The sequence below is a fragment of the Cibotium barometz genome, chromosome 52 (assembly GCF_041138505.1).
Source record: "Cibotium barometz isolate CiBa-2024 chromosome 52, ASM4113850v1, whole genome shotgun sequence".
In the NCBI taxonomy this organism is placed as follows: Eukaryota; Viridiplantae; Streptophyta; class Polypodiopsida; order Cyatheales; family Cibotiaceae; genus Cibotium; species Cibotium barometz.
The window spans coordinates 20,709,583-20,731,700 of record NC_141097.1 but is presented as its reverse complement, the minus strand read 5'-3'; the positions used below and the strand labels follow the sequence as shown (position 1 = coordinate 20,731,700).

General features: G+C 44.5%; 1 protein-coding gene across 5 annotated transcripts in view; it reads left to right on the top strand.

Moving 5' to 3' along the window:
• Positions 1-22,118, top strand: part of NOL (NYC1-like protein) — an 83,276-nt gene that overhangs the window by 53,014 nt on the left and 8,144 nt on the right. For 3 of the 5 annotated variants that reach the window (XM_086788325.1, XM_086788324.1, XM_086788322.1), the window contains exons 5-9: positions 11,214-11,281; positions 11,394-11,442; positions 11,539-11,624; positions 11,846-11,903; positions 12,029-12,079. In XM_086788325.1, the coding sequence (XP_086644451.1) occupies positions 11,214-11,281; positions 11,394-11,442; positions 11,539-11,624; positions 11,846-11,903; positions 12,029-12,079 (312 nt within the window). Of the gene's footprint in view, positions 1-11,213; positions 11,282-11,393; positions 11,443-11,538; positions 11,625-11,845; positions 11,984-12,028; positions 12,080-12,921; positions 12,979-13,073; positions 13,326-22,118 lie in introns of those variants that run through there. The other 2 variants (XM_086788327.1, XM_086788326.1) reach the window with 2 other exon arrangements.

The window sequence follows — 22,118 nt, the reverse complement described above, 5'->3', positions numbered from 1 at the left end:
GAGATGTCGACTCTGAGTCTTTGCAGACTGCTGAATTAGGGTTATGCCCGCCTACGCCTGGTGTGTGGCCATCACTGCCTTCTGTACTCACGCTGTCAAAGCCCCGCTCCCGCCGTCTGCCACTACAGGTGCAGTCCTGTTGCCTACACCTGCTGGGTCCTGCACAGTCAACGCCGCCGGCTCCAAGCTGCACTCCCCCTACCCGCCTGCACGCTACCGACTCTCCCACGACGCCTATTCGTCACTAGCTCCCGCGTGCGCAGCTCAAGGTTCGCTCACTGGTGCCCGTGCATCCCTCGCAGGCTCTGCCTCAAAGGACACCAACACCTGCAAAATCAGGGTTCTATATAATCAGGGTTTCCGACTCTAGGATTTCAGGTAGCACTGGAAGAAGATTAAAAATAAAAATAAAAAATTTCAGGTTTGCAGGTTTTCTCAAGGGTGCAGCAATGGTTCAAGCAACTATTCAAGGGTTTGCAGGTGCTGAATTAGGGTTTTCAGGTGCTGAATTAGGGTTTGAGAGAAAGGGTTTTCTTTGCTTTTGTACATGGATTTGGATGACCCGGCTGCTGCTGTTGGTGGCATGGCTGCCAATAGCCTTAACATGGATCTTATTGAGGAGATGATCAAGAAGGATGTGGGTTATGCTTTAGATGCCTCGGAGCAACAAAAACGTCAAAGGCTTGATGTTGATGCAAGCTGCACTCTGGTGAATGTTGGAGAGAATGCAGAGGAAAGTTCTCAGGTACCTTCTCGCTTATGGCCCAGTACCGTCGTCTTATGCAACTCCCGAGGAGATTTTGAATTCTGGAGCCGAGCTGCTTGCCCCTCGAGAGGATGTCTCGCCGGCTGTCCTGGCTGCAAGGGAGTCATTGTTTGCTGAAGTACGATATCAAGTTGACCCTGATGTGGCGGTGATGGTATTTCTCTCACCCGTTCTCTCCGGCAGGGCTGTCCTCTTAGCCCTCTTTTATTTGCCATTGCCACTCATCCTATGTTATCTCGCCTAGATGCTATGGCATCGCATGGTGAAGTGGTTGGTTTGCATCTCCCTCATGGCAAGCAATTGGTTGCTCAAGCCCTTGCGGATGACACTTCTATGTTTTTCAGGGCCGAAAAAGCCAATATAGATCGAGCAATGGAAGCTTGGAATAATTTTGCATTGGCTTCTGGGCTGAAAATAAATTCAACAAAATCGGCCCTCAATTGTATGCACGGAATTTGATCTTGAGGCATTAGGGTGGCAAGGCCGTGTGGTGCATACAGGAGACATTGTTCGTTATCTTGGGTATCCGGTGGGTGTGGATGTGGACCCCCAAGCGCTTCTTGCTTGGATTTCTGCTCGGATCTCGGATAAATTTGTGTATTGGAAAGCTCAAGGGTGGCCTATGCACGTGAGGGTTAAGGTAGCTCAGGTTATTATGCTTAGCATGATTTCCTATTTTTTGCCTTTGCTACCTTGGACGCACAAATCTCTTCTCCGTTTGGTTGCTCCTATTCGGTTTATGCTGTGGAAGAGGCAAGGAAATATTATGGGTCAAACATGGATAGCATGGAATCACATTACGACGCCCAAAAGAATGGGTGGGGCTGCTTTACTGGATGTCCGCTTGCATATGGTGGCGCGTAGGTGGGCGCTTTTTCAGGATATGTGTTTGCAGGAGCAGCCTTGGGTATTCATGGCTCGTGACTTGATTGAGTTGGAGGGATTGTCACATGGACGGACATGTGTGCAGGCTTCATGGTGGGACATTGTGAATGCGGCTCATCCTGTCCGTATTCGCTCATCTCACATTTTATCGCATATTCTTCTTTCTTGGCATGAAGTTGTACTATTGGCTCGGTGGGATCCTGGTCATGAAAGACTACTTTTGAACTCTTTGCAGTTCGAAACATTTGTGGAGTCGCGTGTCATTGTTTGGCGGCCAGACAGAGATTCTTCACGCATACGACTCAACCCCATGGTCAGGTTAGGCTTGGTTAGAATCCGAGATGCTGTGATACCTGGTCGTGACAGGCCATATTCGTTTCGTCGTATTCGGCAGCACTTTAGGGTTCCTCGGACATTTCAGCCACTATGGGTTGACATCATGCATGCAGTTGAGCCTTTTACTCCATTGCCTTGGCCATCTGCAGATCAGCCTTGGCTTGATTAATAAAGGTTAGTATTATAAATAAAATAAGTTTGGATGGAATTTAAAATTTTTAAACACACAAAGATCATTTAAGGTGGTGTTTTCGTACATGGAAAAGATCATTTTGAAAGAAAATTAGGCATAGATCCTCTGGGTTTGGAGTTTTTTTAATGATTGTTTGAAAACCCAATAACATGGTTTGGAAACGAGGAGTTCATGTGAGCCCATGTGTAACAAGTGTTGAGATATCAAGCTCATCTAGTGAGGCGGTGGACATTGATGACCCGCCTTGGGGGGATAGGCCCCACACTTACACCACTGGCATGGTTGGTGAGATCATGGGTGATATGCGGCCAGTGGGATGACAGGCTGTGTGATAGCCATTCTAGAGACTGGCATAGTTATAGCGCCAGCTCATTTTGTTGGGTTCACACTATAGAGAACCCTAGTATGTATTTGGTTCAGTGCCTTTTCATATGGGTGTACTCTTATCTTTGTGGGCACTATGTAAATTTGGTGATGTTCAGCTAACTAGGTCTATTATAAGCTCGTATCAGAGAAAGATTGGGTTTCAGCCAAGGCCAATAAGGTGTGGGGATTGCACAAGTCTAAATCATGGTGGCAGAAAACTCTTATGCGTGGTTGGCAGTCTAAACTCCCTTACCAAGGTAAGGTTTTCATTTGGAGGATGTTGGTGGGAGGGTTACCTACACGGGATTAGCTCAGCCGTCGTAAAATTACATTGGCCTCTTGCTTCTTCTGCACGACATGCACTGAAACAGTTATGCATCTGTTCATGAGTTGTCCAGTGGCCCGTCAGATTTGGTCTTTTGTCTCTCGTGTTTGGGAGGCAATAGAGAGGTCTACTGTTTCGGCTCATTAGTGGATATTTGGGATTTGTCCTCAGGTCATTACTTCGGACAGTCACCTTGTGATATTCCATTTCCTTAGATGGACAGGACTTTGGCATATTTGGACTACACGGAATGGGTTCATCTTTGATTCCTTGTCTGGAATACATGGGCACATTCTATGTAACCGCGGTTTGCTGCTTTGGCAGTTTTCTTCTCTTCTCTCAACTCAGCTACTGGATGCAGATGTTATTTCGTTATGGTCTACGGCGGCTCGGCTGGCTCATCTTTGATGCTTTTATCTGGGATGCTTATTTGGCTAGGAGGCTACAGGTTTGCATGGTCATGATCCTTTAGAGGATCTTTTGTGGGGGTTTTTTTGGGGCCATAGGTTCTGTGTGAGCCATGTGGCTGATGTTCATTTTTTACATATAATATAAAACACCATTTCACGAGAGAGAGAGAGAGAGAGAGAGAGAGAGAGAGAGAGAGAGAGAGAGAGAGAGAGATGAAATGAAATGAAATGTTATATTAACGTCTTCAAAAGGCCAAAGTGACCTATGAGACCAAAGTTACAACCATGTGACATCTGATACGCTGTCTGGAATAGAAAAGAAAGAACTGAAGGTAAGTATCTAGCCCTACAATACATCAGTAGGGAGCATCCGGAAGCAGCAACCAGGGAGAGTGGGAAGCTAATGCTACTAGTCAAAATGGGATACATGAGTACATGGATACATGAATACATGAATATGGGGGAGTACAAAAGTGACAGTGAGTACAACAGTATATGGCTAGAGTGGTAATCATCCTAGGAGCTGTAGCATGGGTCTCTGCCAGATGGCTTGGATATCTGCCATAGTGAGATGCTTGGTCGGACGAGCCCGATGCCTCGCAATGATGCTCTGAATCCTCCGGTGTAGGCACCGTCTCCGACGTGAGGATCCGTGAACCCTACGGCGTCTGGATCTGTCCAATTGGATAGCTCTCTCAACTAGAGTCCCACGGGTGCCCACTGTTGGGCTGTCGGTTGTGTGTCCTCCCGGGTAGTCCCTCTAAAGAAGTCAATAATCTATCTCTGTGTGGGCTCCCTGTCAGTCTGGCGTCTGCTCCTGATAATGGACTCTCTGAGCCTGCGGATCTCCAGGAGATAAAAACCCAAGCATTGCTGATCACAATAGTCCATGACTGTAGCCAGTGGTCCAAATCCCTCTTTGAAAAGGCAATGGTAGCGCCCTCGAATCTCATAATATGGTGTGCAGCGGCGACAGATGTAGTGCTCCTCTGTCTCTGGCTCTATCCAACAAATCTGACAAATCCTGTCCCCTGGAGGTATGCCTCTAAATCTGCCTGTCTCTATCTCTAACTGATGTGAAGAGGTGCGGATCTGCCCAATGGCGGCGCACCTCAATCCATGAGACAAATGGGTATCCATGTAGCTCGGTCTAAGTATAAAGCCATCCTCAGTGGTGCGGAGAAGATGGTCTCGATAGAGAGAGAGAGAGAGAGAGAGAGAGAGAGAGAGAGAGAGAGTTCATGAATCTGAGCTTCCATGACTTGCGTGTGTGTGTATGTGTGTGTGTGTGTGTGTGTGTGTGTGTGAGAGAGAGAGAGAGAGAGAGAGAGAGAGAGAGAGAGAGATTAATAAGTGTCAATAATCATCATGGATTGAATGTTGTAGAGAGAGAGAGAGAGAGAGAGAGAGAGAGAGAGAGAGAGAGAGAGAGATTGATTTCGTGGACGAGTTTCGTTTGGTTTTGACACTGCACGCTGTCCTAGATCCGTCCGACGGGCTCTTCTCGTCGTCGCATGCGCTTGTCAACGTTATGCCCGCCTACGCCTGGTGTGTGGCCATCACTGCCTTCTGTACTCACGCTGTCAAAGCCCCGCTCTCGCCGTCTGCCACTACAGGTGCAGTCCTGTTGCCTACACCTGCTGGGTCCTGCACAATCAACGCCGCCGGCTCCAAGCTGTACTCCCCCTACCCGCCTGCACGCTACCAACTCTCCCACGACGCCTATTCATCACCAGCTCCCGCGTGCGCAGCTCAAGGTTCGCTCACTGGTGCCCGTGCATCCCTCGCAGGCTCTGCCTCAAAGGACACCAACACCTGCAAAATCAGGGTTCTATATAATCAGGGTTTCCGACTCTAGGATTTCAGGCAGCACTGGAAGAAGATTAAAAATAAAAATAAAAAATTTCAGGTTTGCAGGTTTTCTCAAGGGTGCAGCAATGGTTCAAGCAACTATTTAAGGGTTTGCAGGTGCTGAATTAGGGTTTTCAAGTGCTGAATTAGGGTTTGAGAGAAAGGGTTTTCTTTGCTTTTGTACATGGATTTGCATGACCCGGCTGCTGCTGTTGGTGGCATGGCTGCCAATAGCCTTAACATGGATCTTATTGAGGAGATGATCGAGAAGGATGTGGGTTATGCTTTAGATGCCTCGGAGCAACAAAAACGTCAAAGGCTTGATGTTGATGCAAGCTGCACTCTGGTGAATGTTGGAGAGAATGCAGAGGAAAGTTCTCAGATACCTTCTCCGGAGTTTGCACGTTTGCTGCCCAAAGTCCCTTCGCCTACTTCTTTGGCTCAATGGCGCCCAATCTCACTTATGGGTATTATGTATAAAATCTTTACAAAGATTTTTGCCAATCGCTTGCAGAAGGTGCTTCCTACTCTTATTCATCCATATCAATATGGATTTGTGCATGGCAGGAATATATTGCATAATATTCTTAATGTTCAAATTGGAGTGGATTATGCCAAGGCAAAGAAGCAAGAGATTGTGATGGTGCAGTTGGATCTTGAAAAAGCTTTTGATCATGTCAGCTGGTCTTTCCTTTCTCAGTTAATGACAGCCATGGGCTTTGGTCCCAAAATGGCTAATTTGGTGCATTTACTTGGCTCTGGCTCTATCACGCGGATTATGCTCAATGGAGGACTTTCGGATGGTATTTCTCTCACCCGTTCTCTCCGGCAGGGCTGTCCTCTTAGCCCTCTTTTCTTTGCCATTGCCACTCATCCTATGTTATCTCGCCTAGATGCTATGGCATCGCATGGTGAAGTGGTTGGTTTGCATCTCCCTCATGGCAAGCAATTGGTTGCTCAAGCCCTTGCGGATGACACTTCTATGTTTTTCAGGGCCGAAAAAGCCAATATAGATCGAGCAATGGAAGCTTGGAATAATTTTGCATTGGCTTTTGGGCTGAAAATAAATTCAACAAAATCGGCCCTCAATTGTATGCACGGAATTTGATCTTGAGGCATTAGGGTGGCAAGGCCGTGTGGTGCATACAGGAGACATTGTTCGTTATCTTGGGTATCCGGTGGGTGTGGATGTGGACCCCCAAGCGCTTCTTGCTTGGATTTCTGCTCGGATCTCGGATAAATTTGTGTATTGGAAAGCTCAAGGGTGGCCTATGCACGTGAGGGTTAAGGTAGCTCAGGTTATTATGCTTAGCATGATTTCCTATTTTTTGCCTTTGCTACCTTGGACGCACAAATCTCTTCTCCGTTTGGTTTCTCCCATTCGGTTTATGCTGTGGAAGAGGCAAGGAAATATTATGGGTCAAACATGGATAGCATGGAATCACATTACGACGCCCAAAACAATGGGTGGGGCTGCTTTACTGGATGTCTGCTTGCATATGGTGGCGCGTAGGTGGGCGCTTTTTCAGGATATGTGTTTGCAGGAGCAGCCTTGGGTATTCATGGCTCGTGACTTGATTGAGTTGGAGGGATTGTCACATGGACGGACACATGTGCAGGCTTCATGGTGGGACATTGTGAATGCGGCTCATCCTGTCCGTATTCGCTCATCTCACATTTTATCGCATATTCTTCTTTCTTGGCATGAAGTTCTACTATTGGCTCGGTGGGATCCTGGTCATGAAAGACTACTTTTGAACTCTTTGCAGTTCGAAACATTTGTGGAGTCGCGTGTCATTGTTCGGCCAGACAGAGATGCTTCACGCATACGACTCAACCGCATGGTCAGGTTAGGCTTGGTTAGAATCCGAAATGCTGTGATACCTGGTCGTGACAGGCCATATTCATTTCGTCGTATTCGGCAGCACTTTAGGGTTCCTCGGACATTTCAGCCACTATGGGTTGACATCATGCATGCAGTTGAGCCTTTTACTCCATTGCCTCGGCCATCTGCAGATCAGCCTTTGCTTGATTGGGCACTATGTAAATGTGGTGACTTGATATCACTTTCAGCTAACCAGGTCTATCATAAGCTCGTATCAGAGAAAGATTGGGTTTCAGCCAAGGCCAATAAGGTGTGGGGATTACACAAGTCTAAATCATGGTGGCAGAAAACTCTTATGCGTGGTTGGCAGTCTAAACTCCCTTACCAAGGTAAGGTTTTCATTTGGAGGATGTTGGTGGGAGGGTTACCTACACGGGATCAGCTCAGCCGTCGTAAAATTACATTGGCCTCTTGCTTCTTCTGCATGACATGCACTGAAACAGTTATGCATCTGTTCATGACTTGTCCAGTGGCCCGTCAGATTTGGTCTTTTGTCTCTCGCGTCCGGGAGGCAGTAGAGAGGTCTACTGTTTCGGCGCATCAGTGGATATTTGGGATTTGTCCTCAAGTCATTACTTCGGACAGTCACCTTGTGATATTCCATTTCCTTAGATGGACAGGACTTTGGCATATTTGGACTACACGGAATGGGTTCATCTTTGATTCCTTGTCTGGAATACATGGGCACATTCTACGTATCCGCGGTTTGCTGCTTTGGCAGTTTTCTTCTCTTCTCTCAGCTCAGCTACTGGATGCAGATGTTATTTCGTTATGGTCTACGGCGGCTCGGCTGGCTCATCTTTGATGCTTTTATCTGGGATGCTTATTTGGCTAGGAGGCTACAGGTTTGCATGGTCATGATTCTTTAGAGGATCTTTTGTGGGGGTTTTTTTGAGGCCATAGGTTCTGTGTGAGCCATGTGGCTGATGTACATTTTTTACATATAATATAAAACACCATTTCACGAAAAAAGAGAGAGAGAGAGCGAGAGAGAGGCTCCGTATGGAACCATACGACATAGGAGAGCAACTATGATCTAGACTTATGGGACTGTTTTTTCTCGCCCATTTATTTGGGACATGATTTTGATATTGGTATTATGTAGACTTATTTACTCTTGCCCATTTATTTGGGACATGGATTCTTTCAGTTATATTGGATAAGATTGGGACATGTGGCAAGAAAGTTTATCAAAGTGAGACAAGTGGCCTCACACTTGTCACTTCAGCTATTGTATGGCTCTCCACTTGTCATTATAGCCTTCTCTTGCCATTTTAACTCATGGGAGATCCAAATCTACAAATTTGGAGCCCTCTCTCTTCATTTGGAGGAGGCTCTCTTGCTGCACACTAGCCTCTACCATGTTGGTTGTCTGCATTCTTGTCAACTACTACTTGTGGAGGGTTCTTACACTCCTCTCCCCTCAACAGAAGGTTTTTGATGGCTGCATCGTTCGTGTACCAGCTGATTTATGTATTGTACCGGCTGAATGGAGTCTGTATCGGATGATTTGAGGTATATACCTACTGTACCATCCATTGTACTTGCTGTACCAGCCATTGTACTTTTTCCAGCCCAACCAGCCATTGTACTTGTTGTGCCAATCTATGTACATACTGTACCGGCTGAATGGAGGTTGTACCAGCTGAATGGAGAGTTGTACCTGTTGTACTAGCTCTATTGCATGAAGACCCTTGATCTTTGGGGAAGAATTAGGGCCCACACGGAGGTGTATGGATTATATTGTTGGCTCGGCATTTCTACAGCTTGTGTACCGACTTTATTCTATGTTTGCCTCATGTTGGGTTGTGTTATGGCATTTGTATATGGATAATCCGGCATCTCTTGTGGGGAGAGCAAGGCCCTCAAAGCTTGTACATGATATTGTCTACTTGGGTAATAACATAGTCCCAGGGGAGGGGGGGGGTGTTGGCCCATTCCAGACTCTATGTGGTGTCAACTGTGTACCTCTCTCTTTTACAGTTTTGTGGATTCAGTGGCATATGTTTTAGGTTGTGGCCAATTTCAAGTGTTTTGTGAAACTCGAGGGCTTTTCGAAAGTTACAGGATCAAATTCCTCATGGAATAGATAGTGAAACCTCATGTGGATCTCATAGTATACTAGACAGCGACATATGTAATGCTCCTCTATCTCAACCTTTGTGTGGCATAATCGGTAGATTCCCTCCTCCTTGGGTCTCTGTATGAGCTCCCCGGTTCGGAAGACGTGCTCAGCTCTACTTGTCTCCACTTTAAGGCGGTGGGATGAAACCTGTATCTGGCCAATCGCAATCCGCATGGCATGGGACATGTGGCCATTTGCTGGATGAATCCATCTTTAGTGAGCGTGAGGAAGTGATCTTTGTAGAAGTGCATCTTTGTTGGGTGCTCTGAAGGTGTGATCCATATGCAGTGGGTGTAGAGGCTGAGAAGATCTAACGGGAGAACCCAGTTGATGTCGTCTTGAGAGAGTTGGAGAAAAGGGGAGTCCAAACTGTACTGAAGGGCTGGGAGGCGGTCCATGCAGAGCCCATATACTGAGTACCAAGTGGAAACTAAGGCATACCATACTCCAAGGTGGCCCTCAAGAGATAGAGAGAGAGTACAAAGTTCAAAGAGAGAGAGACACATGACTATAATGATGTGACAGTTTATTAATGTTTTCAATGAAAGTACAAGACCTTTATAGGTTACAAAGTTTCTCTTTTGACATCATTGCTTATGTCATTACATACACAAATAATATCTAGATATTATGTGGTTCACACACAAATACACACAAACATTTAAGTGAGTGTTTACTCCTTGTTAGAGGATGTTCACACACACATACATTACCACATACTTATCCAGACTTAGAAGCCTTTCACACACAGGTAAGACCTTGATTCCCAACAACATCCATAGTCTTGAGTGATCCGATGTGTGTCAAAACTTATGCTGAAGTGGAAGGGACATATGCTGCAACTGGGGGTGCAGAGGGTGCACCCACAGCATCTACTATAGTGGGCATGTTCTTGCGATGGAGGCATTGCATCTGAGGATGAACTGCTGCCCTACCATCCCTAACAAATGTCTATACTTGCCTAACTAGGGCAAGAGGTACAACCTGCGAATCTGCCACCTAAGCATTCTTCTTTTCTTTGTAGGTCTCTTGTTTTGTCTGGAGAAATCCTTGGCAAAGTGCCCAAACGTCCTGCAAATTTTACATTGGTCAGGTCATTCCGCAATCTCCTTCCTATGTCTGATGAGGGAACCACCGGGGCACCACAACATATTGTGATTATTCTTGATGTTAGGGTACAAGACAATGAGCCAAGCACAAGGAACGTGGTCCGCTCTGACTGCCTCTGTAGCTGTAGAAGGCAACCCAGGAGGGGGAACCTCTAAAAGTGCCATATAGTAGGAAACAGGCGGTAAAGACTTGTGGTAGCCTCTGGAATTCAGAGGAAGAGGGATACTTTTCTTATTTTCTTGAACTGGATCAAAATCTATTGTCCACCAAGGTAGAACTTTTTGGAGCTCAGTGCAAGCAGGCTGCTTGTGAGAATCTGGGAAGTGATATCTGAAGATTTAAAGAACAGCTAGAAGAAATTTCTACTGGAGTCGGATATCTGTAATGCGTGCTGAAGCCTCTGGGGAAAGAGAAGCAACCATTTCAATCTCTTGATTGGGATGTACCTGAGCAATGAGAGTTGTTTCACTTTCAATGTGTCAAAGTCTTTTTGGAGTTGAAGCAGCTGCTCTTTGGAAGATAATCGTTATCCAGGCTGGTGGAAGAGGTGGAGAAGGAGTGACTGAGGGAGAGGCTGCCATGTGGCTAATCTAATGCAAAAAGGCGGAAAGGGTTTCTCTCAATTGGATTGTAATTTTTTGAGTTGCTTGCTCTTTGAAAATTTGCTCGTCCACTTAGAATTCACTTGCAGATCCCCTCTCTACATTTTGGTTGTTTTGAAGATACAGTTTCATGGATACTTGTGCTGTAAAATGTCTGTCAGGTCATTACTGCAACGATCTTACGTTATCTTGGATTTAAGAAACATATCGACACTATCTTTGCTAAGATACATGGAAATAATTTTTTTCCTTTACTGCAAATCCACAGAAAGACTGGCTTTATCTACATGAATAGTTCTTTAATGGGACTAGTTTAGAGGAGAATGGATTTTCTCAAAGGTCATTGCATTGTATGGCAGATAAATAATGCTGGGTCCAATGCTTACACCTACAAGCCACTGGTAGAGACGAGTGATGAGGTGATCATGTAAGTGCTGAAAGCAATTTGAAAGATTTAGGAAGTTGCAGTCCAGTCTCATTTGAAGCCTCCAAAGTGGCTACTAGATTTTCTTTAATGATTGCCAGTTGGTGCTGTATAGGGAAATAGTAGAAACAAATACTATTGGAGTGATGATATGCTGCAGAGAGGTATGCTTAAGTTCCGAAGTGCACAATGATGAGAGGTTAGTGTGTGTTGAATTTGATGAAACACGTGTCATGGTGGTAATGGATGCATGTCTTTAGGTGATAAAGATGATGATGGGGCAAGAACGAGGTGGCCATATCTATAACATGGATGGTGCTGGAGCTGATGGAAGACCTACTCCCAGGTGGGAGAAGCCACACACATTATGCTTTACTGGAGATTTTTTTAATGGGTTGGGTAGGGTGGCATGCTTCATGCGGCTTGCATGTTAGTCTTTTCATCATATAAAGGTGGTGAGGGTGTCATGAAGGGTTTATTTTTGAAGCATTTCATCCCATTTGGCTTTGGTTTTCACCATAGGAGTGTTGTTCACTTGCTTTTGACATGTGCTTTTGGTTTTGACAGATTTGCAGCGTATGGGGCAACAAAGCGGAGCTTAGCACAGCTAACAAAATCTCTGCAAGTAATCTGCTTTTATTTGAGAGCAGTGTTTGAGAAGCTCCATGAACTTTATTGTGTCGAAGTGCAGCAGAATTTCCTTCAGTAAGTTACTGTCTGTGTTTTATTGTACTGCCTTTTATCATGCAGGCAGAGATGAAAATGCAAGGAATAAAAAATGTAGTCATCCATATGCTTTCGGTAAGTTTTGTAAAGGTTGCACTTTGATTTAATGTTTGCTCTGGGAATCTTTCTCATTCTTATGTTTTTGTGTGTGTGTGTGTGTGTGTGTGTGTGTGTGTGTGTGTGCATGTGGATTAGCCACAATCATCTGATATTTCACCCTACATAGATTGACAAGTACTCATATTTTTGCCAGTCTTTGCGCCAATCTTTATATGATTGCCATAGGCTACAAGAGATGGGCCAGCTGCAGTTAGACTTGTTTTTCCACTCTTTCTGATCTTGAAGAAGTTTCCCTCACTTTTGAGGGCTTCTTTCCTTGTACAGTGAAGTAATAGAATAACGCTTTTTACAAAAAAAAAGTGTGCATGTGAGTGTGTGAGAGAGAAAGAAAGAAAGTTATATCATCATCTTCAAAAGACCCAATGGGTCTATGAGACCAAAAGTAGTACAAGCATTCTGTGTGATACTGAGCCATGAAAATGACTAAGAAACTTAAAGACTCATACAAAAAAATAGACTAGCTGTATGTCCATTGCATCATCATCATCATCAACATTATCATAGTGAACATGTGCATAAATGTGCAAATTCAGCGTAAGCTGGCCATCTGTGTGAACATGCTTTCTTGGATGATGTGCTTCTTTTCTGGTATCATGTGGTTGAGATCTTTATGCTCTTGACTGTCTTTAGTCCTCTGTGGTTAGCTGTGAAAAGCAGGATTCTGTAAGGCTGTTGGTCTTGCTGCCTGTTTTAAGTTGGCTAGTGGGGTTGGCCACTTGTGTAAGTTAGGGTTAGGTCTCTGCCGTTTAGGATATCCAGATGACTAACATAAAGCACTTGTCTGGTTAATCCTGTAGAACACAATGTTCGAAGTTTAAGAAAGGAGTAGTTATAACCAAATTCCCTCCTTACAGGTTAGTTGGATCCTCTTGTCTGCCATCTAGAATTTTGTTACTGTGCTAGCACCGTTCACATCAGGATTTATGTATCCTTTTGTTTGGTGGGATAGAAGGTTACGTGGGTATATCATCTTGTGCAGTCAATTCCGGAGGGAACAAGGTAGTCTCATATGATTTGCTAGATCACATTTATGGTTTAGTTGTGGATATTCTTGCATTTTATTGTTGGGAATAGTTGTCCCTTGCAGTAGCAACAATTTTTTGTTTTTTAAACCAAAAATAGATCCATCTATTATTTAGAAGAAAGCCTGCCAAAATGGCATAATACAATTTTGTCCATGACAGACAGTGAAAAAAATGAATAAATGAAGGGGGGGCTTCCTCCATGGTTGGCCGGTCCAAGGGAGGCTACATCAAGGGGGTGGGTGGGGAAAAGCCAAACCGGTGGCGGGTAATGCCAAGTGATTGTGCCCTTCTCTCTGGAGAAGAAAGGTACGGTTTTGTAGGTGCGGTAGAAATCAATCCGCCGTCTTTGTATGCACTCCGAGTCCTTTGTTAGGTGCTCTAGGCATCCCCACAGGGTGTGAGTTAGATCAAGCCAGATAGCACGAATGGTCTTTGTAGCATGTGCCAAGCTAGGACCGTGTGAAACAACGAAGCCTTTCTTTAAACCTGAGTTTAGTGAGTGTTTAGCAATCCTTTAAAACAACATATATGAATCTGAAAGAGATGTAGTAGAGACGACACCAGATGGGGTCCCGAATTACCCACTGAAGGGCCCTCCCTGCAAGCAGGAGTATTTGCTTTATGTCTTCTTCTGGAGAACTGTATACAAGCTGAACTGTGTCCACAAGATTGAGCGCCCCCCCCCCCCCCCCCCCCCCCGCCCCCCCGCGCGCGGCGCAAGCAAGAGTATTTGCTTTATTTCTTCTTCTGGAGAACTGTATACAAGCTGAACTGTGTCCACAAGACTGAGCGGACAAAGTGATTGATTGACTGCCAAACGTAAGGACAAAGCGACCAAACGCTGGGCAGAGAGCTGTGCATAATCTTTAGGCGATTGTGAAGCTATCTTTGAGAGATACACCGGCCCAAGACTGAGGGTAGGTGTGCTGAATACTCCTGAAGAGACTGAGGTTCTTTGCCTTGGGCTCAAAGCACAAGAATGGCTGTAGGTATGCATAGGCAAGAGCCTAGGCATACATGCTTGATTTCTGATGATAATCTCTGATTTGTGCGTGTATATTTTGGGACTGAACATGCCTTGCCTTTTTATATGCCTTAGGGATGCAAGTCGGCTGCCCCTATCGCCTGTTGGCCAGCAGAAAATGCCACGACTAGCAACAAATGTTGGTCGGATGCAGTAACCGTCCACTACTAGCGTATAATTAGTCGGCTGAGATAAAATGGTCGGGCTGCTGCATCAACTGGCTGACAGCAGTCTGGCATTTGGCCGAGTGCTGTCCAGGCCCACAATGACCTGGCCGACTGCACATTAGCCTCCAAAAGGCTGTCGACTGACCTAGGTAGGTGGCTAGGGGGTTGGCTACCCCCTTGCAAGGCTAGCCCACCTCTAGGGCTGCCTTGGGGCTGGCCTTAGAGCTGGCTCCACCACATGCAATGCAACTAAATGCCTATAGTGCATGCTATTGCCATGGCTGACCTCTAAATGCATCTAAATGATGAACACTTTCTGAATTCTCCACAGTGGGTTAAGAGGACTGACTCGACACACTGACCTCTATGGCTGGGAGACTGACCTATGTAGCTCGTGCCTGACATGTCCCGGACGGGGGCTCACAAAGGGGTCACGGCATACGACAAAATTATCCTAAAAAGGTACTACTTTTGTACATGATTCTTGCACTGTTGATGAGCCAGTTTGTCATCGTGTACCACAGTGCATGGGTGCACGTGACAGTCTCGGGGCGGCGGGGCCCCGGGGGGGTGTGGGCTCATCTCATTGCAACCCGCTCTCCAAATGCGCGAGGTGGCCAAGTTGCAAATGATCACCTAGCGCTGGCATGCGCTAGTCTCTGGGGTCCAATGTCGCACGGGGGCTGTGGCCGCTGCTGCCATTGAAATGTGGCGGTGAGAGAGCACAAGAACTAAGTCTTCTCCTTCGTCCTCATAGAATAGTGCCCCAAGGGGCGCAATGTGGGGTCGGAGGTGAAGAGGTGGAGAATGTGCCGCCAAACCTGCTGGGCCTTCGGGAAATCCCAAAGACAATGTCGCTATGACTTGTCAGGGCCATCGTTTGCAGTGGCAACCATATCTTTAGTATTCACCCGTTGATTCTCCTCATAGAATAGTGCCCCAAGGGGCGCAATGTGGGGTCGGAGGTGAAGAGGTGGAGAATGTGCCGCCAAACCTGCTGGGCCTTCGGGAAATCCCAAAGACAATGTCGCTATGACTTGTCAGGGCCATCGTTTGCAGTGGCAACCATATCTTTAGTATTCACCCATTGATTCTTTGCTCGTATAAGTATCCGTGTTTGGTCAGGCCCATGATGTTCAAACTGAGGATAATCTCCACTTGACATAATGCATGATGGTATTCAATGTTCTGGTACACTTGTTGTGTAGAGCTTACGCTCAGTTGAGAGATTGTTACTCCCAAGTGGTGAGCTTATGTCTGGTTAAGGGATTGATATTGCTAAGATGATTGGATGTTATTGGATGCGAGCAAGATTACTTTTAGAGAGACTCTAGCTTGCTTGCAGGATGATAATGCAAAGAATGCAACATCTTTGCTCTCTCTGTGGTTTTTTTTTTTTGAGAAAAGAAAAAGCTGTATCTAGCTTGTGAAAGTATTTGACCCAAAGCTGATTACATCATTCTGAGGTCTTAAAAAAAAAGATTCTTGAGAGTACTGGGCTGAGAGATGACTAAACTGGTATGAGTAGAAGCTTCTTTTGATTGATCCATCTGAAGTCCCCTAGAGAAAGGGGACCTCTTCTGAGAAGAAAGGGCCAGAGGTGCCAATGAGGTGATAGTGCAAGTGGTGAAGGTGTTTGCCAGATCAAGAGGTCTGGGGTTCAAAACCTCCCTTGGTGCTTCCTCGGCGGCAGTGCCTACAGGCGGATAATTAAGCGCCTACAGGTGGGCGCGCCGCGCCGCGCCGCGCCTACAGGTGGGGGCGCCAACGGGCAGTGAAAAATCAGTTACTGCGGGATGATCTTGGGCCTAAGGCTAGTGGAAAAAAAGAAAGAAAAGAAAGGGCCAGAGGTCTCCCCACTTGGCCATTCTATTTTGGATGAGGTCTTTGTCAAATCTGCTAAGCCCACAGATATCCTGTATCGCTTCCCACTCTCTCCAGTATTGACTGGGGTTACCCCAAAGAGTGGTTCAAGTGGATACTCCTTTCCTGTTAATCAAATACGCCTGTTTTTGTTGGTTCAAAGGACTATCTTCCTTCCAGATGGCTGAGAACGAGATGGATTCATTGAAACAGTTGTTGCCTCTTCTAGAGCGAAGCCTCTCCAAACAGCACCCAGGACTCCTCTTGACCTGCTGCGACCCTTGTATCTAGGGTTTCTGTGCTTTTGACCTCCCTGCAGAATCTCCACCTTGTGTAACTGCCTTCACTCTGCGTTTTCTCTTGCCCAGTGCCCGTGTGTGCGTGCGCGCGCGTGTCTGGGCCTTCCTTTTTCTCTGCACGACTGTTGCCTGCACTTGGCTATTTTCTTCTCACTCGACTTTGCTGTTCAGCCTCTAGTAGACATTAATACAGCTTTCTTTCTCTCTGCGTGTGCTTGGGATTTCCCCCCCTTTTTTTTATATAGTCTCTTTGTTATGGATTTGATACAAACTTTCAAGCGTGGTGATATAAAGAGAAGACAAGTTCTCGTTGGAGATTCAGATGCTTGCCTTCTACACTGTGAAAATCCAGATTTGCAGTCGTTTGCAGACACTCTTCATGAAGGCTTTACTGAAATCAAAAAAGTCTAGGAGACTCCACACTTCCCTTAAAGAAGTTGGAGGTCTCAATATCAATAAGCTCTAGAGCTTGTTGACAGAATGTCAGCAAAAAGAGTGTTGAGAGCCTTTTATACGAGTCAGAAGCTTTTCAAAAAATGTGCAGGCATTCCCAAAAGTAAGAGATAGAGGTGTGATCATTATTCAACATGGCATTAGTATCATCAGCAATCTGCTGCAAAGCCATCTGTCCTTTATCGTCAGGAAGAGATATCTCTTTAATGGGACTTGCATCCCTTCTCTTCCACATTGGCCATCAACAGCAATGGCAAAGAAGAGGGGCTAGGGGGCACCCTTGCCTTGTAGATCTCTGAAGATGGAAGGGCTCAAAGAGCGGACCATTGACCAGAAATCTTGCTGATGCATGTCCAAAGAGCACTCTCATCCAATAGGTGAATTGGGGACCAAGATTGACACGGGACCTCAAGTACTTCTTGAAGAAATAATTAAAAACTCATATATACATCAAAGATTAAAACATAGACTTAAATCAAATTGATATGATAGAGCATAGCATAGCATAAAACAAGAGAAATAGAGCAACACCACCATCCACACACTATTGGATTCCATCTCCCCTCTCATGCGTGTAGCTCCCACTTCCACAACATGAGTATTTTGAGAATTGTATTCAATAATTAGCCCAAGGAGCTTATAATAGTTGTGTGGATAATTTTTGGGCTTGCTTTCCCACTTCTGGACTTTTGCTTTACATATAAATAACCTAGTCAAGGTTACCAAAGTTTATGCATATCAAAACCTTTGCCCAATGATAAATACTAATAGGCCTTTACACATAAAATAAACTTGTGGACACTCGCACATAAAATAATCTAGCCACATGAAAGGCTACAAATAATTAATGAAATTCTAATACATGATTAGTAAATGATCTTCATCTTCATACCACCACTCAATTCACCATCCAAACGACACCTCAATCGGTGGTTTTCGTATAGTGCGACACCTAAATTGGTACCCTCGCACATCTCATTTCATATACGACACCTTAATCGGTACCCTCGCATATCTCGATACCTATACTCATAATCCACGTTAGTTAAACAATCAATTGAACACATCAATTAATCCCAACGTCGTCATGAGATATATGCATCTATAATATCAAATTGCACGTACCAATAAGCACGGCACACACGAGCGTCCTCGATAACCAATAACCAAGAGTATAACATTCTCTCTTGCTTAGATTGCAACTGTCCTCAGTTGTGTAAATCCAAAGAGGATGGCTTCATGATTGGTGTGGAAAACTAGATCAATATATAATGCAATGAACCAATCAAATGAACATATGTGAAACGAGTCTAAGTGTCCCATACCACAAAGTTGCATTCCACATACACACATAAGATGGTAAAAGATAGAAGACATAAATGTGTCTGGTGTAAGTACATGAAATGAATTTGATGTTCCATAACCATGTGCGTGTCTGTTGGTATATGTAATTTGATATTATCGTTGCCTATATCTCATGAAGATGTTGGGATTAATTGATTGTTTAACTAACGTAGATTATGTCTATGAGTATAGATATCGAGATGTACGAGGATATCGATTGAGATGTCGTACTATACGAGGGTACCGATTGAGGTGTCGTCTGGAATGAGATGTGTGGGTACCGATTTAGGTGTCGTATGGATGGTGGATTGAGAGGTGGTGTGAAGATAAAGATCATTTGTTAATCATGTATTAGAATTTCATTAATTATTTGTGGTCTTTCATATGGCTATATTATTTTATGTGTGAGTGTGCACAAGATTATTTTATGTGTAAAGGTGTTGGGATCATGGTGGCTCATCGATGATGAGAAATCTCATGGTTTAGATAAAATGAACATTCTAATCTAGATGGTTAGCCTAATCACGATATGATGAGCATAATGACACCAAGATGAAAGAGTGAGAGTTGTATTTCCATTAGATGTGTGCCTCTTAAATAGGCTGAGTACAAGATGGATTAGCAAATGCTAATCATGCTTAGTAGCTTAACAAAGTCAATGATGCTCTCCATAAATCTCTCCATGATTCTCTCCCTAGAATCTCTCCATGATTATAGTCTCCATATGCTCTAGATTCTAGCTTTCAAAGTCAACAAAGGAGGTTGCCTTTAATGCTCTTGGCTCCTAGTATACTTCATGGATTCTTTCACCTTTACTGGCACAGTTTACAACTACTGTGAGATTCTAACCTTTGACAAATGCTCTCTACATCCAAAAATTCTAAGTCATCAATTTGTCCAATAATCCCTCCTTCAAATTGATGACCCTAACCCCTAGCAGTAGCCCATGGGAATCTTCATAACTTGTCGACCCTTGTGACAACGTAGATGACCGCAACCTAGAACTCACTCTAATTTGTAGATTTAGACATATAATAAGTACAATAGATTAGATGCAAGTGAGCTGGTCTAGAGGGCCCAATCACTATCAACAACAAGGTTGGTCTCATGTGAGGCTTCAACAGTATTGTCTTCATCTCTTCTTCTTGATTGTCTTCTTCCATGAGATTGGCAGAGTGCCATGGCTTGCCATATTTACTATTTGCTTTGTTTTTGAAGGTACCCTTTGATGTAGACCCTTTGGATATATTCTTTGTGCAGTAGGCCTCATAATGGGAGAAGAGATGGCTTCTTCCATGTTTTTGTTTTATCTTCTTCTCTTCCTCTATCAAGAATGCAGTGATGTCGACCAACTTTGGAGATGGTAAATTGGTGAGTGTAGTGACTATGTTTCTATAGTCTTCCCGTAGTAGACTTTTAAGTAACAAAGCAATTTCAATATCTCCATCAATGTTCATTTAATTCTTGCAAGTTGAGTTGTGAGACTCTTCATGTGCAGTAAGATTCTTCTTTCATCATGTTGAGCTCAAAGAGTTAAATTAGCAGGCTAATCTTGGAGCTCTTGGCTTGCACTCCAAAGAATGGGCTCTACATAAACGCCAAAAAGTCTATCTTCGCTATTATAGAGGTTCAATACTTTGGCTATATCATCGGTTCCATTGGGATTTGATTGGACCCCTCAAAGCTTTAAGAGATCTTGGATTGGGACATCCCTCAGACTGCCCGAGAGATCCGTTCTTTTGTAGGCCTTTGCCAAGCAAGCCTACAGTACGCATGTTCACCAGTTTTCCAACCTTGTAGCACCTCTCACCGACTTGCTAAGGGGGTGAAAACTTGTACACAAAAAGTCACAGTTATAGACAAGGTGCTTGATGCATTATGTGCACTCTAGAAAGCAGCCTCCGAAGTGCCTGTTTTGAAGCTAGCATCTTGGGATGAATCTTTCGAGGTCATTATCGATGCCAGTAATGTAGCCATAGGTGCAGTTCTTTAGCAGGACAATAGACTTGTGGCCTACTACAGTAAAAAGCTGGATGTCGCCGAAAAGAATTATTCAGTTTATGACAAAGAGCTTTTGGGTGTGATCACAACACTCAAACATTGGAAGCCTTTTCTTTATGGACAGGTTTTCATAGTTAAAACAGACCATCAAGCACTTAAGTAGCTTCAAACCATGCCCAATGCCCAATGGAGTGATTGGCAAGCTGGATGGAGTCAGATCTTCCAACAATTTGGAGGAATGATCGAGTACATCCTTGGTAAGCATAACCCAGTCGCAGATGCTCTTAGTCGAAAGGCCAACATCCAGGTCATGCAGGAGTCTACTATTCTCAAAATCACTAGAAAAGACTTAGATAGCATGAAAGATCAGTATGTTGATTCTCTTGAGTTTGATACTCAATACAGTTTGGTCCTCGCCTCTGAGCCTGGCCATTACTCAATGCGGAATAGTTGGTTGTTCTAGAAGAACTGTCTCTATGTCATTCGGGAAAAGTGATCAGCTCTTCTTCATGATGCCCATGACTCCTTAGTTGGAGGCCATAGAGGTATCAACAGTACCCTCGAGAAATTGGAATGGTCCTTTTATTAGCCAAAAATGAGGCGTGATGTTTATTCACATGTTCAAGCCTGTAAGATTTGTCAAAAAGTTAAGGTTCCACATACGAAAAAGGATGTGTTACTTCAACCTTTGCGTATCCCTAACGGACCTTTCATTGACATATCTATGTACTCTGTAGGGCCTCTACCAGCATCCACCGGATCTCGTAACACTCAGTGTTTTACCATTGTGGATCTTTTCAGTAAGTTCTGCATGCTTATCCCATGCAAGCATACGGCCACAATTGAGGATGTAGCCTGCCTTTTTCTCAAGCATTGGTACCCCATTTGTGGTTTGCCTAGCACCATTACATTAGACAGGGATTCCAAGTTCACCTCGCATTTTTGGAGGGCATTATTCGAGAACTTTGGGACCAAGTTACAATTGTCTAGTGCATTCCATCCAGAGATAGACGGCCATACAAAAATCTATAACCAGTTGGCCTTTGATGTTCTCAAGTCATACTGTCATGACGAGCAATACAAATGGGAACATTATCTTCCATTGATTCAAGCCATCTTGAACGATACTCATTCATCCAGTGTCGGTCGTACTCCGTATGAGGCAGCCTTTGGTCACATCAGTACCTTGCATTTTCAGCGTACATACAGTTTTCAGCATTCACTCACTTCATCGTTTTGCTACAGCCCTACTAGTGAAGGTAAAATACATTCATTCATTCATTTTCAGCATATAGAACAGTCCCAATCAGCCCCTTCTCTTAGCCTTAGATTTACAGTCTTCCTACATTTTATTGGAAGAGTGCATAGGCTTGAGATCGATCATCATTGGTGCTTCTACAGCCGTGTATAGTTCAGCCCGACTCTTGGTCTTTCAAGGTCTTGCGTTTGGCTTATCTACAGTCCAAAGTCAGTCCTCATTCATTCTCTTCAAAGATAATAAAGCAAATACTCCTAGCAATAGGAGGGGGCCCTTCAGTGGGTAATTTGGGACCCAATAAGGTGTACAGATCTCTCTCTCTCTCTCTCTCTCATCTCTTAAAGTTTGAAGTGTTAAAAGTGGATTGCTAAAGACTTGCAAAACTCAGGATAAAGAGAAGATGATGAAGATGGTAATTGGGTGAACATGATGAAGTATTTGGCTTTGGGTAGGGTTGGTTTTTGTGGGTGTAGATCATCCGTTCTTCTCTTCGTCTTTTGTGTAGTCTTTTGAGTTTGGGGTGTACTGGATCAATGCCACAATGCAAGGGGTTTTCACAT